At 37.2% G+C, this 16563-nt stretch overlaps 1 protein-coding gene across 2 annotated transcripts in view; it reads right to left on the bottom strand.

Moving 5' to 3' along the window:
• meltf (melanotransferrin) overlaps window positions 1-12892 on the bottom strand; it is a 37656-nt gene extending 24764 nt beyond the window's left edge. The window contains exons 1-6 of one of the 2 annotated variants that reach the window (XM_062027540.1): window positions 12844-12892; window positions 12663-12743; window positions 8112-8266; window positions 3489-3588; window positions 1068-1253; window positions 719-875 (exon numbers count right to left, since the gene is read on the bottom strand). In XM_062027540.1, the coding sequence (XP_061883524.1) occupies window positions 719-875; window positions 1068-1253; window positions 3489-3588; window positions 8112-8266; window positions 12663-12711 (647 nt within the window). In that variant the 5' untranslated portion in view covers window positions 12712-12743; window positions 12844-12892. Of the gene's footprint in view, window positions 1-718; window positions 876-1067; window positions 1254-3488; window positions 3589-8111; window positions 8267-12662; window positions 12805-12843 lie in introns of those variants that run through there. The other variant, XM_062027539.1, reaches the window with a different exon arrangement.
• Between the last annotated feature and the right edge of the window lie 3671 nt (window positions 12893-16563).

Genomic DNA, 16563 nt, shown 5'->3' with positions numbered 1-16563 from the left:
TTGAAAAAGATGGGGGAAAAATATTTTTTTTGTTTGAGTATGTTTTTTGTTTGATAAATAAATAAATAATAAATGACATGACATTATTTATTGTGTGTATGCTTCACTGATGAGAGTATTTGATGAACATCGTTTTGTCCTACTAATTTCGGCAGTTCTTGAACTCACCCTAAATCTTCCACTCCTTCTTTGTCTCATTTTATCTACCAAAAGTTTTATGCTGTGCGTGAATGCACAAAAGTGAGCTTTGTTGATGTTATTGACTTGTTGGAGTGCTAATCAGGCATATTTGGTCACTGCACGACTGCAAGCTAATCAATGCTAACATGCTATTTAGGCCAGCTGTATGTACATATTGCATCATTATGCCTCGTTTATAGGTATATTTGAGCTCATTTAATATCCGTTACTTTTATCCTCTTTGTATATAATTTAGTTTTGCATGTCTCATGACACATTATCTGTATGTAATATTGGCTGCATTTCAGATAGTTGTTTGTGTGCCATATTGTTCCAGACCACAGCAAACATTACCTAGCTTGCCAAAGATTGTCATAAATCTATTATAAGAAGACAGCCTGCCGTTTCCTTTAACTTGGACACACACTCCAGACAGATTTGTTTTTTGTACTTTTGGTCCAATATGGCTCTTTCAACGTTGCTATAACCCTAAACCTTTGCCCACAGAAAGTTGTACATGACTGGTGTTGAATATTACCTGAAAGCTCCTTCATAGCTGTAATATTGCTCATTGATGCTCTTCTCGCATTTGTGTTGTCCTTGTACATCGCCAATACACAGCTGACACAGAGAGGCGGGGTCACCGGCCTCATTTGCTCCAGGAACACAGCTGGCACTGAAAAACTGTGCCACACCTGATCACACACACACACACACACACACACACACACACACACACACACACACACACACACACACACACACACACACACACACACACACACACACACACACACACACACACACACACACACACACACACACACACACACATCGGTGCTTGTGTCAGTTTCTGTTATGTGTTCAACAATGAGGAGTTTACACACCTTGCGAGATGTTACAGCCCATGGCAGACATGTAGCCCTGGTCGATGAAGTAACCGATGGGCATATTCCAGCCGGCTGTGCGTCCTTTCCCAGTGTGGCAGCTCTTTTTCCCCGCCAGGTTATTGATGTTGATGAAAGAATTGGCCTTTTTCACGACGGCGACTGCAAAGTAGGAAGCTCCGGTACCTGTGGTGACGCAAACACTTCACAATCAGGTCAGGATGAGTCATTAATACCGGAACACATTTGCTGCTTATCAAAGACAAACAAGTTAAAGCATAAGCGCTGTAATAATTAACATATTCACAGAAAAATAAGTTGTGCAGAAGCCGGCCTTTGTTAAAGACGTTTGTCAAATATTAGGCTATACACAGTATATGTATGTACAGTATGTATATACACTAGGGTTGTATGGTATACCGGTATTAGTATAGTACCACGATACTAATGAATCATATTCGGTACAATACCGCCTCTAAAAAGTACTGGTCCCCCACAAGTCATCGTTGTCACGTCCTGTCATGCAGACGAGCATGTTCGGCAGTGCACAATCACAGAGTACTTACAAGCAGACACAGTGTGTAGACAGAAAAGGGAGAACAGACAAATTTTGGCGTAATAACTAAAGATAAAGGTAAAGTTATAACACTGAAACACCCTCAAGAGGTGCTTTAAGATAAGTTAAACATGCTTCACTACACACCACAACCATGGCAATGGATATGATAATTAAAGTCAAAAGTAGACAAAGTCAAGACAAGAGTTCATCCATCACGATGACCATCTTGTCTTTGAACACACTACACACAAGCGAATGAAGGGCATACTTAGTCAACAGCCATACATGTCACACTTAGGGTGGCTGTATGAACAATGCCAACACAATACACACTAATGACACACAAAACACAACAATGGGGACGGCGTGGCGGAGTTGGTAGAGTGACTGTGCCAGCAATCGGAGGGTTGCTGGTTACTGGGGTTCAATCCCCACCTTCTACCATCCTAGTCACGTCCGTTGTGTCCTTGGGCAAGGCACTTCACCCTTGCTCCTGATAGCTGCTGGTTAGCGCCTTGCATGGCAGCTCCCGCCATCAGTGTGAGAACGTGTGTGTGAATGGGTGAATGTGGAAATACTGTCAAAGCGCTTTGAGTACCTCAAAGGTAGAAAAGCGCTATACAAGTATAACCCATTTATTATTTAATTATCATAACACTGTCACCACTGTCGCCACACTAAACAACAGTGACAAACACATTTTGGGAGAATATTTGCACCGCAACACAACATAAACACTACAGAACAAATTCCCAGAATTCCCTGCAGCACCAACTCTTCCAGGACGCTACAATATAAACAAACACCATTGGTGGATTTACACCTAACATCTACTGTAATGATACCAAGTACAAGAGCGTATCTATGATTACATCAATATTTTTAGCATCACAAAATCTTCATTAGTTTAAAAAAAAATTATATTATGTTTATAAACTCAGGAAATATGTCCTTGGACACATGAGGACTTTGATTATGACCAATGTATGTTCTTCTAACTACTTCGTATCGGATCGATACCCAAATTTGTGGTATCATCCAAAACTAATGTAAAGTATCAAACAACAGAAGAATAAGTGATTATTACATTTGAACAGAAGTGTAGATAGAATATGTTAAAAAAAATAAAGCAAGCAGATATTAACAGTAAATGAACAAGTAGATTAATGGTTTATTTTGTACCACTTGTCCTTAATAATTTTGACAAAATAATAGAATGATCAATGACACAATATGTTACTGCATTTGTCAGCTGCTAAATTAGGAGCCTGTGTTTGCTTACTTACTACGAAAAGACAAGTTGTCCAGTATGTTCACTATTTTATTTAAGGACACACTTGCAATAAGAAACACATGTTTAATATACGGTAAGATTTTTTGTTAAAATAAAGCCAATAATGACATTTTTTGTGGTCCCCTTTATTTAGAAAAGTACAGAAAAGTACCGAAATACATATTGGTACCGGGACAACACTAATATACACATATGCAGAACCAAAAAATGCTTATAAACTCTTAACTCCTGAGGACTTCATTCTGGCAGGCAGAAAACTCCTACTAAATTGTGACAACCTTAGATGGTTAAAGTACTTAGTAAGGGTCTCGTTTGATGATGGAAATATGTTATACTGTCCAACTTATATTTTATGTCTTGTTTTTGGTGTATATTTAATTTTTTCTTATTTGTTAGTTTAATTTCCTGTTCTTGTACCTTTGAAGGGTGGTTCATTGCGAGTTTTTATCGGATGTTACATGAGTCCTATTGAATTGTATGAATATTTTCCCCAATAAAAATACCTTTTAATTGTTTCTTCGCATCAAAAGGTGACGCAATAAAGTCTAAAGCAAAAGGTGACACTTACGATCAGCCTTCGATTCACTGGCAGCTATCTTGAACGAAGCGCTCTTCCCCAGGTTGTAGATGTCCGGAGCGAACATGGACAGTGCATCTGCTTCCTTTCTCTACAAGTGTAAGCAAATGTTATGCACTTTGTTCTGCATCTTTCTACTCCTTTTCGGCCAAGTTGAATTGTGTGTGAAAGTGTAAATATGGGATGCACTGCTATGTACAAAACCTAAAACCAGTGAAGTTGGCACGTTGTGTAAATCGTAAATAAAAACAGAATACAATGATTTGCAAATCGTTTTCAACATACCTGTATAATCAATTGAGTGACTGCAAAGACCACAGTTAGACCATTTACAAAGAGCAGAGGGAGGAAAAAATAAATAATATACAGTGATAACACATGGTAGTATACATGAAAGCAAATAACAAAAAAAAGGTGTCAGTGACAAAATAAAATGGGTATGAACGTTCGAACTGAGAAGCGTTGTTATTTTTTGCAAATATTTGCTCAATTGGATTTTTGATGCCTGCAACATTTTCAAGAAAGCTGGCACAAGTGGCAAAAAAGACTGAGAAAGTTGAGGAATGCTCATCAAACACTTATTTGTAATATCCCACAGGTGAACAGGCTAATTGGGAACAGGTGGGTGCCATGATTGGGTATAAAAGCAGCGTCCATGACAGGCTCAGTCAGTCACAAACAAGGATGGGGCGAGGGTCACCACTTTGTGAACAAATGCGTGAGCAAATTGTCGAACAGTTTAAGAACAACATTTCTTAATGAGCTATTGCAAAGAATTTAGGGGTTTCACCATCTACGGTCCGTAATAGCATCAAAAGGTTCAGAGAATCTGGAGAAATCACTGCACGTAAACGGCAAGGCCTTGACCTTCCATTCCCTCAGGTGGTACTGTATCAAAAAGCAGCATCGGTGTGTAAAGGATATCACCACATGGGCTCAGGAACACTTCAGAAAATCACTGTCAGAAACTACAGTCCGTCGCTAATCTGTAAGTGTAAGTTAAAACTCTACTATGCAAAGCGAAAGCCATTTATCAACAACACCCAGAAACGCTGGGCCGAGCTCATCTAAGATGGACTGATGCAAAGTGGAAAAGCGTTCAGTGGTTTGAGTCCACATTCCCAATTTTTTGGGAGAAAATGTGGACGTCGTGTCCTCCGGACCAAAGAGGAAAAGAACCATCCGGATTGTTTTAGGCACAAAGTTCAAAAGCCAGCATCTGTGATGGTATGGGGGTGTATTAGTGCCCAAGGCATGGGTAACTTACACATCTGTGAAGGCACCATTAATGCTGAAAGGTACATACAGGTTTTGGAGCAACATATTCTTTTTCATGCTTAGTTCAGCAAGACAATGCCAAGCCACATGTTACAACAGCGTGGCTTCGTAGTAAAAGAGTGTGGGTACTAGACTGGCCTGCCTGTAGTCCAGACCTGTCTCCCATTGAAAATGTGTGGCACAAAATGAAGCCTAAAATACCACAACAGAGACTCAAAACTGTTGAACAACTTAAGCTGTACATCAAGCAAGAATGGGAAAGAATTCCACCTGAAAAGCTTCAAAAATCGGTCTCCTTAGTTCCCAAACGTTTACTGAGTGTTGTTTAAAAGAAAGGCCATGTAACACAGTGGTAAAATTCCCCTGTGCCAACTTGTGTTGGCACATTGTGTTGCTGCCATTAAATTCTAAGTTAATGATTATTTGAAAAAGATAATTTTCTCAGTTTGAACATTAAATATATTGTCTTTGCAGTCTATTCATTTTTCTTTTTTTCCATTTATTTATTTATTTCAGGCAATGACATAAAGAAGTACAAGTTGACAACACATAATAATATAAATTCATATAGTGCATGATTGTCCAGGTTTGCCTGAAAGGGAGTGGGAAGAAGATAATTTATTTAATCCCACCCCCAGTTCTCCATTCAGTCATTATTCACATGAGTTTCACTCTTACTTTGTTCAAGGATTATAATACAGATGTTGTATCATAGTGGCATTACCACAGGTAACAATAATTATTACACTGTAACAATAATTTGTATCAACAATGTAGGAATAATGAATATACCAGCAATGGTAATAGACAACATAGCAATAATGGTAAGGAAACATTGAGCACATGTTAACACTTTGAGACAGAGTATAGCAGCAGGTCAAATTAAAGACCCTCATCTCTATATTTGAACCAGACCCCATGTTTGTATAATAGTTTAAATCGATTAATAGTTTGGCATTACTTGTGTTGTAAGTCCAGTTTGTTCCATAGTTTTACTCCGCATACAGACACACAAAAACGTTTACAAGTGGTTTGAGCTCTCGGCAATAAGAAATATCCAAAGCCTCTCAAGTTATGAGCCTGCACTCATTTTATAAAAAAATGTTGTAGATTAGGCGGCAATAATTTGTTAAATGCTTTACATAAGATTATTAATGTATTATATTTAACAAGGTCATCAAATTTGAGCAACTTTGATTGCATAAACAGATTATGAGTATGTTCTAAATAACCAACGTTGTGAATGATCCACACTGCTCTTTTCTGTAATATGATCAGAGGATGAATTGTGTTTCGGTATGTATTTGTCAGGCTTGTCCCTGACAGTTTGGTCAAGTTTTAGTTTTTTCACTGTGTTTGTTTTATTTCCGGTCAGCACTCTTATTTTGGTTCAGTTTCCTGTTTGTCTCTCTGAGTGCTGTCCCCTCAGCTGTGGCTGATTGGCACCGGGCCACACCTGGTGCCAATCAGCCAGCTGCTATTTAAACCTGCCTTCCCCTCCAGTCAGTGCTGGATTATTGTCATTCCTACTTGCCGATGTCAGTGTAGCTGTAAGCGGTAGCGGTAAGCTATATATATTGTAGATGCTTGTAGCTTGCTGTCTTTTTGTTCCTCGTCTTCCAGTTCCTGTTTTCCTGGCATCCTGTTCCTAGTTCCTGGTTTCTGTTTTTTCTTTATATTTTTGGACATTAAATCATGTTTTCCTGGACAAAGCCTGCCATCTCTGCATCTTGGGGTTCGTCACCAACAACTCACTGTGACAGTATTCCCCCATACTTCAACACAGTATGTAAGGTATGGGAGTACCAAGGTGCAGTATAAAGTACGGAGTGCATTTTCATTGAGGTATAGTTTTGTTTTGTTTATAATTGAGAGGCTTTTGGAGATTTTTGTTTTAATGTGTCTGGCATGAGGTTTCCATTATAGTTTACTATCAATTATTACTCCCAAAAATGTATTCTCATTTACGATTTCAATTTGGGTACCATCAATACTTATTTTCTGTTCAGACGTTATGTTGCGATTTCCAAACTTTACTATCTTAGCTTTATTTATATTCAAAGTTAATTTATTTGTGTCCGTCCATTTTTTTTACTATGTTTAGTTCTGTGTTTACTGTATTTATGAGCTCATTATAGTCATCACTACTGTAGAATATATTTGTCGTCTGCAAATAGTATACATTTCAGTATTTTGGATGTATCAAACATATCATTAATATATACAGTACATTAAACAGTTTTGGCTCCAACACGGACCCTTCGGGGACACCACAACATTGCAAGAGTATCAGATAAAAATGTACCCATTTTAACAAGCTGTACCCTCCCTGTTAAATAACTTTTTAACCAGTCACCAGCCAGCCCCCTAATTCCATATCTTCCCATCTTATCTAGTAGAATTGAATGATTAATGGTATCAAAGGCTTTCTTTAGATCAATAAAAATACCAACTGCATATCTTTTATGCTCCAGTGCATTAGTAATTTCCTCAATAGCTTCAGTTATCGCCATTGAAGTTGTTCGTTTGGCCCTAAAGCCATACTGACCGTCATTGATTATATGATGCTTCTTAAAAAAAGATTAAAGTCGATAGTTAAATAGTTTCTCTAAGATTTTTGAGAACTGAGGCAAAAGAGGATTGGTCTGTAATTGGTGAAAGCGTGTTTGCTGTCACTTTTGAAGAGCGGAGCTACCTAAGCGATTTTCATTTGACTTGGAAAGTAGCCAGTCTGGAATGATAGGTTACATATATAAGTCAAGGGTTTTACAATATTCAGTATCACTTTTTGAACCAATATCATGTTGATATCATGGCAGTCAGTGGAGCACTTACTTTTACACTTCCGCACAATGTTTGTCACTTCCTGCTCATTTGTAGCTGAGAGGAAGAATGACGAAGAAAGCTGAGAGGAAGAATGATGAAGAAAGCTGAGAGGAAGAAGAAAGCTGAGAGGAAGAATGACGAAGAAAGCTGAGAGGAAGAATGACGAAGAATTCAATTGAATATAAGTTGAAATCATTGTATTTTGTTTTTATTTATGATTTACACAACGTGCCAACTTCACTGGTTTTGGGTTTTGTATATTGTAGTGTGTATGTTTAAAATAAATTGTCTGTTCAATATGAACTGCAACATTTGTAGGAGGAAATCACAATTTTCTTGCTCGAAGACACGTTGAAGTGAAAGTGTGCCATTAGAGATGGCGCTCACTGACACAGTACATATCATGACATCATTATCTTACATCTGATAACTCTTGTACCACTTACACCATTTCACTGGTAGTAGTTTGCCTCCAATAAAAGCCAACAATGTCACTAGTCGGGATCTAACCTGCAGTTTCTGCACACAGTCTTCCACCGTGGCTCCATGGACACAGCTGAGGGACGGCCGGATGGAGGTTTCGGCAAAAGCGAAAGACATGTCCTCACATTTCTTCTGCTCTGCGTCTGAGATGGTGCACCATCTGATGCCGCTCTGACACAACACTGAGGGAAGAGATAGGATTAAAAAATCACATACAATTAAAACAAAAACTTAATTCTAAAATAAATGATATGGGGAACATTTACTATTAATGCCCCTAAAAAGGCCGCCCTTCAACTGTAGTTAATAGTAATAATCATAATAAAGCTGCTTTTACTTAATGACGGATTTGTTTTCTTTTTTTTTTCCTCTCCTTTAATTTTCCCTGTTTTTCAACGAACCCTTTCGTGCATACTGGTCACTACAGAGGACATCTGTTTGTACCAGTATCAGAGGTGTCCAACATGTTGTCCAGGGACCCTTTGCGGTCCCCAGCTTGCGTTTTGTAGGCCCACAGCACAATGTAGAAATACAAGAAAACAAAAAACCAAAGTAAAAATGTAAGAAAAAAAAGCAGAAAGACAAAAAAGGAAATGACAAAAAGCTGACATCAATACGGAAATTACTGCTGTCAAAGTTAACGCGATTAATCAGAAAACATTATCGCATTAAACCATGTATAATTGCAGATTATTTGTGTAATTTATTTTGACTGGACATTCGTCTTTACCTTAACCGTGGATGGTTACCTGAAAGCCGACTGGTGTGCTCACTAATAAATTTGCTCCAAAATAAACGTTTTACATAAAACTGTGAGCAAGTTTTGAACAAATAACTGATGTGCATTTAAGTAAAACATTAAAATAAAAAAATACATGCGTATGATATCCTGACAATAAAATTGTATTTGTGTCAATGTTAAGGTAATTTTTAGTTAATTTACAGTAATTATGCATGCGAGTAATTGACTGCGATTAATCCCAATAAATCAAAAATATAAAAGTGTGATTCATCTGGTTACAAAATGTAATCAATAGACAGCATTAATTAAAATACTTTGTCTATAACTCATCATGCATCGCTAGCTGGAGCTGTGCTGCCATGTATAGTATCGCTCTGATTTTGTTGTTTTTTAACCTTTTGACTGTAAATCAACTAATTTAGGTCATTGCAATGAAACCTGGTTTTAAATCAGAGTGTAGTAATATTTTGTAGAGTCATATGTTTATATTTGAAGTCAGGAGGCTTGCAGTACATTTGACAGCATTGAAATGTGTTAAAATTAATGCTGTCAAATGATGACATTTTTAAATCAAATTTGAATTTGAATTAATCATGATTAATCACATGCAGATACATTTACCTGATCACTGACAATATAACAAACCATGCCACCTCTCAGGTAATAATATAATAATAATAAATTGCGTGAATAATCTGCATACATAAATGATTATTGCAGTATTGTTTTGTGAATAATCACATGAGTTAACTCGTTATTTTTGACAGCCCTATTTTTTTTCAAAATGTATTTCACAAAATACACCTCTAATGCAAGGCAAAACGCAAAACGCAAACAAACTACCTCCCAGCTTTTGCATACAACTTAGCTGCCTTTCAGTGGAACAGAGTTGCTTTAATTGATGATGTAGCGATAGCATTAGAATAATTTTATGATACATTTCAATATATAGTCAATAAACATGCTCCCTTTCGAAAATTTTGAGTTAAAGGTCAAAATATACCCGGTTTTCCTCTGAAATTGGAAACATTCTCAAAGAGAGAGATGTTGCTCGGGCCAGGACTCGGAAAACAAACACAAAGGTTGACTGGCTCAACTTTCGCCAGATTAGAAGTACTTCCCTTATCAAGAGAGTAAAAGCTTCTTTAAAGCATGTGACAACAAATGGCTTTCAAATGTATTTAATTAATTAATCTGGCCAGCTATAGCAAATTGTTTTTTTGAGTATTTTATTTTTTGCCGGGTCCTTGAATCCTCAAATGTCAAATGTTGGTCTGACTGATGTTAATACGGTATACCAAATACACCACAGGCTGTAAATAGCACTTTTGAGTTCACACCTGTATCAGTCAAAGGTAAACTAAAGAGCCTGGACTCAATTAAAGCAGCAGGACCTGACCAAATTGAAGCCCTTTTCTTAAAATTGACTGCTAGTTGTGTTGCTGAGCCTCTCTCACATATCTTCAACCTAAGTTTGACAAGTAAAGGCATTCCAAAAAACTGGAAATCAGCCTTAGTTCTTCCCCTGCTAAAAGGGGGTGAACCCACATATATAAATAATTACAGACCAATTTTTAAATCATACAGTACAGGCCAAAGGTTTGGACACACCTTCTCATTCAATGTGTTTTCTTTATTTTCATGACTTACATTGTAGATTGTCACTGAAGGCATCAATGCTATGAATGAACACATGTGGCGTTATGTACTTAACAAAAAAGGTGAAATAACTGAAAACATGTTTTATATTCTAGTTTCTTCAAAATAGCCACCCTTTGCTCTGATTACTTTTTCGCGCACTCTTGGCATTCTCTCGATGAGCTTCCAGAGGTAGTCACCTGAAATGGTTTTCACTTAAAAGGTGTGCTTGAAGCTCATAGAGAGAATGCCAAGTGTGTGCAAAGTAATAATCAGAGCAAAGGGTGGCTATTTTGAAGAAACTGGAATATAAAACATGTTTTCAGTTATTTCACCTTTTTTTTTGTTAAGTACATAACTCCACATGTGTTCATTCATAGTTTTGTTGCCTTCAGTGACAATCTACAATGTAAATAGTCATGAAAATAAAGAAAACGAGCATTGAATTAGAACCGAGGTGTCAAAGTGTTTTTTTATTGAGGGCCACATCGCAGTTATTTTTGGCCCCAGAGGGCTGCTTCCAACAGTGAATACTATTATTACACAATTTTTTTTTTATTACTCAATTTTATTAGTGGATTTTTTTTTTATAAATATAAAATGATAAATGGGTTATACTTGTATAGCGCTTTTCTACCTTCAAGGTACTCAAAGTGCTTTGACAGTATTTCCACATTTACCCATTCACACACACATTCACACACTGATGGCGGGAGCTGCCATGCAAGGCGCTAACCAGCAGCCATCAGAGGCAAAGGGTGAAGTGTCTTGCCCAAGGACATGGTAAGTTGCAATCATTTCACCTCAAAATGTAGTGTTTATTACTGTAAATGGAAAAACAGTACTGCTGTTTTTATGGTTAAAAAAAAAAGCAGCTCAGTTGCCAGAATTTTACTGTAAAATTTACAAGTGTTTTTTTTTTTTTTACTGTAAATTAAAAAACTGCAATCTTACAGTAAAATTTTGGCACCTGAGCTGATAGTTTGTTTTTTTCAGTGTATTACTGTAATTGCCAAAACGGCACTACAGTTTATTACAGTAAAAAAAAGTACTGTTTTTTCATTTAGAGAAAAATGCTGTAAAAACCACAGTAAATTTCACAATTTTACCATGAAATCTATTATTACTTTTATATTGCACAATTTGATGGATAACTTGCTTTGAAAACATTATTATTATTTATTTCTATTTAAATATGGTTTGAATGTTTGATCAAATATTTTTGCATAATTAGACAATATTTAAGTTGACATAATTTGCGATTACATGGAGTACATATATTTGTTTTCTCCCAAAATAGAAAGAGAATACATTTAGTAAGAAAAGTTATAGTACTTTATTGAAACATATTATTTCCAGGCTTTTGAGGGCTGAATTTACGTTGTGTTTTACTAACACACTGAAATATAAATATCTCTGAAAAATGACATTTCATTTGTGTTCATGCTGAGGGAGTATAATAGTCATTATAAAGGGTAAAAGAGCAAAAGTGTCAGTCCACTAAATTATAATCTGATTTCATTATGGAATAAATATGAATGCCTTTATAGTAGGGGTGTGGGAAAAAATCGATTCGAATTCGAATCGCGATTCTCACGTTGTGCGATTCAGAATCGATTCTCATTTTTTTAAAATTGATTTTTTTGTTTTTGTTTGGATTTACACATACTATTGGACACAGTGTGTTGTCAAGTTTATGAGATATGATGCAAGTTAAGCCACTGTGACACTATTGTTCATAATGTTTGTAATTATTATTTTTTATTAATGTTTGTAATGATAATATCAATGAGGGATTTTTAATCACTGCTATGTTGAAATTGTTACTAATATTGATACTGTTGTTGATAATATTCATTTTTGTCTCACTACTTTTAGATTGTTCCGTGTCATGTTTGTGTGTCCTCAATTGCTCTCAATTGCTCTGTTTATTGCTATTCTGAATGTTGCTGGGTCGGGTTTGGTTTTAAAATTGTATTGCATTATTATGGTATTGTTGTGTATTGTTTTTGGAAAAAAAAAATCGTTTTTGAATCGAGAATCATGTTGAATTGAAAAAAAAAATCGATTTTGAATCGAATCGTGACCCCAAGAATCAATTTTGAATCGAATCGTGGGACACCCAAAGATTCACAGCCCTACTTTATAGTCCTTTGATGAGTGTTTTCATACAAATATTGAGTGTGAAGGCATCTTACCGGCGTGTAGAAGTAAAAGAAGTGCTGCTGCCGTGCTCCACATGTTCATGATCACGTCTCCCTGCTTCCACTCTGCTGACTCTTCAGACCAAACACAATTTTATCTCCAAGACAGAGGGCAAAGTTCTTATATGATGCTCAGCAAAATGTACTACTTATCTTCGCATTATGCAGAACTCACAAGACTGAAGAGTACTATAAAAATGTTCCACCTCACACGTCTATGCCAGTGTTGCCTTGAGTGTGAACAGAGACGCCTTTTATAGTACTTACCTGTTTTCTTCTCTGTGCCTGCGGCTGTGGGACTTTTCCACTGGTGAACACTCAGTGACCACCGTTGACTCACTCTCTGTGTGTGTAGGTGTGTGTGGGAACAGTCCAAGTGTCAGACACTCATGGTGACCATACTTCCTCAGGTTTGACTAAATTCCCTATCAAACATGTCATATTTAATGATTATTTTCAAATAAGTAAATTCTCACCCAACTAATAATAATGCTGAAAAGCATTCACACAAAACCCAAAACCAGTGGAGTTGGCACGTTGTGTAAATGGTAAATAAAAACAGAATACAATGCTTTGCAAATCCTTTTCAACCTATATTCAATTAGAAAACTTTGTTATTTTTTGCAAATATTAGCTCATTTGGAATTCGATGCCTGCAACATGTTTCAAAAAAGCTGGCCCAAGTGACAAAAAAGACTGAGAAAGTTGAGGAATGCTCATCAAACACTTATTTGGAACATCTCACAGGTGAACAGACTACTTGGGAACAGGTGGGTGCCATGATTGGGTATAAAAACAGCTTCCATGAAATGCTCAGTCATTCACAAACAAGGATGGGGCGAGGGTCACCACTTTGTGAACAAATGCGTGAGCAAATTGTCAAACAGTTTAAAAACAACATTTCTCAACGAGCTATTGCAAGGAATTTAGGGATTTCACCATCTACTGTCCATAAATATCATCAAAAGGTTCAGAGAATCTGGAGAAATCACTGCACGTAAGCAATAATATTACAGACCTTCAATCTGTCAGGCGGTACTGCATCGAAAAGCGACATCCGTGTGTAAAGGATATCACCACATGGGCTCAGGAACACTTCAGAAAACTACTGTCAGTAACTACGGGTTGTCGCTATATCTGTAAGTGCAAGTTAAAACTCTACTATGAGGGCGAAAGCCATTTATCAACAACACCCAGAAACACCGCCGGCTTCGCTGGACCAGAGCTCATCTAAGATGGACTGATGCAAAGTGGAAAAGTGTTCTGTGGTCTTACAAGTCCACATTTCAAATTGTTTTTGGAAACTGTGGTCTCGTTCTCCGGAACAAAGAGGAAAAGAACCATCCGGATTGATCTAGGCGCAAAGTTCAAAAACCAGCGTCTGTGATGGTATGGGGGTGTATTAGTGCCCAAGGCATGGGTGACTTACACATGTGTGAAGGCACCATTAAAGCTGAAAGGTACATACAGGAGCTACATATGTTGCCATCCAAGCAACGTTATCATGGACGCCCCTGCTTATTTCAGCAACACAATGCCAAGCCACGTGTTACAACAGCGTGGCTTCATAGTAAAAGAGTGCAGGTACTAGCCTGGCCTGCCTGTAGTACAGACCTGTCTCCTATTGAAAATGTGTGGCGCAATATGATGCCTAAATACCACAATGGAGACCCCGGACTGTTGAACAATTTAAGCTGTACATCAAGCAAGAATGGGAAAGAATTCCACCTGAAAAATTTCAAAAATTGGTCTCCTCAGTTCCCAAACGTTTACTGAGTGTTGTTAAAAGGAAAGGCCATGTACACAGTGGTAAAAATGCCCCTGTGCCAACTTGTGTAGGCACATTGTGTTGCTGCCATTAAATTCTAAGTTAATGATTATTTGCAAAAGAAAATTAAGTTTCTCAGTTCAAACATTAAATATATTGTCTTTGCAGTCTATTCAATAAGTTGAAAAGGATTTGCAAATCATTGTATTTTGTTTTTATTTACGAATTACACAACATGCCAACTTCACTGGTTTTGGGTTTTGTGGGATTCTCATTTTATTTCACCCTTTTGGTCGTCCACATTCTCTTACCACATATTTCCTCAGATTCAAACTATTTCAAATTTTAAGGTAATTCTTGTCAAACATGCTGCCATTTTTAAAATGTTTCCAAATTTCCCACATTTCAAGGAATTTTCCAGGAATGTTTTGCCTATTTGAAATGAATGGAAATTTTTCCAAATGTCCACATTTCTGAACCAATTCAAACATTCCACCATATCATATCACTCTTCTTGGACATCAGTGATGAGTAATATTAGCATGCTAGCTTTCAAGCAAAAGTTTGTTGGTCAAATATTACGAAATCATACTACTATTATTGCAGTCAAATATGTTGTTGCTTGACGCATGCTAACATTAGTATTTAGCTTTTTAGCAAATTTTGCAGGTATACACCTAAGTGTCAAATATTTTGTTACTTCACGCACGCTAATTATAAGCATGCCACAGTTAGAACACTAGCTTTTATACTTAATTTTGCAAACGTATGCCTCAGAGTCAAATATTTTGTTATTTAACACATGTTAACTTTTATCATTCTAGCTTTCTTGGGGGTTACTTAAAGGCCTACTGAAATGAATTTTTTTTATTTAAACGGGGATAGCAGATCTATTCTATGTGTCATACTTGATCATTTCGCGATATTGCCATATTTTTGCTGAAAGGATTTAGTATAGAACAACGACGATAAAGATTGCAACTTTTGGTATCTGATAAAAAAAAGGCTTGCACCTACCGGAAGTAGCGTGACGTAGTCAGTTGAACATATACGCAAAGTTCCCTATTGTTTACAATGATGGCCGCATGAAGTGAGAGAGATTCGGACCGAGAAAGCGACAATTTCCCCATTAATTTGAGCGAGGATGAAAGATTTGTGGATGAGTAAAGTGCAAGTGAAGGACTAGTGGGGAGTTGAAGCTATTCAGATAGGGAAGATGCTGTGAGAGCCGGGGGTGACCTGATATTCAGCTGGGAATGACTACAACAGTAAATAAACACAAGACATATATATATACTCTATTAGCCACAACACAACCAGGCTTATATTTAATATGCCACAAATTAATCCTGCATAAAAACACCTGCGTGTTTGTTATGCTAGCTCCTAGCTCCTCTGCTAGCTCCTAGCTCCATAGAACACGCCAATACAATTCAAACACCTGATCAACACACACAATCACTCAGCCCAAAAGACCGTTTACCTAACCCAAGGTTCATAAAGCTTATATATTTTTAAAAAGTTACGTACGTGACGCGCACATACGGTCAAATTATCGAATGTTTAGCAGCCAAGGCTGCATACTCACGGTACCTGATATTCAGCTGGGAATGACTACAACAGTAAATAAACACAAGACATATATATACTCTATTAGCCACAACACAACCAGGCTTATATTTAATATGCCACAAATTAATCCTGCATAATAACACCTGCGTGTTTGTTATGCTAGCTCCTAGCTCCTCTGCTAGCTCCTAGCTCCATAGAACACGCCAATACAATTCAAACACCTGATCAACACACACAATCACTCAGCCCAAAAGACCGTTCACCTAACCCAAGGTTCATAAAGCTTATATATTTTTAAAAAGTTACGTACGTGATGCGCACGTACGGTACGGTACGTGTTATGCTAGCTCCTAGCTCCTCTGCTAGCTCTTAGCTCCATAGAACACGCCAATACAATTCAAACACATGATCAACACACACAATCACTCAGCCCAAAAGACCGTTCACCTAACCCAAGGTTCATAAAGCTTATATATTTTAAAAAAGTTACGTACATACGCAAAAAAAAAGCCAAAGCTGCATACTCCCAGTAGCACGTCTGCGTCTTTGTCATCC

Source organism: Entelurus aequoreus, linkage group LG19 (assembly GCF_033978785.1).
Source record: "Entelurus aequoreus isolate RoL-2023_Sb linkage group LG19, RoL_Eaeq_v1.1, whole genome shotgun sequence".
NCBI lineage: Eukaryota > Metazoa > Chordata > Actinopteri > Syngnathiformes > Syngnathidae > Entelurus > Entelurus aequoreus.
Note: the sequence above shows the minus strand (reverse complement) of the source record. Positions and strands in the feature narration are given on the sequence as shown.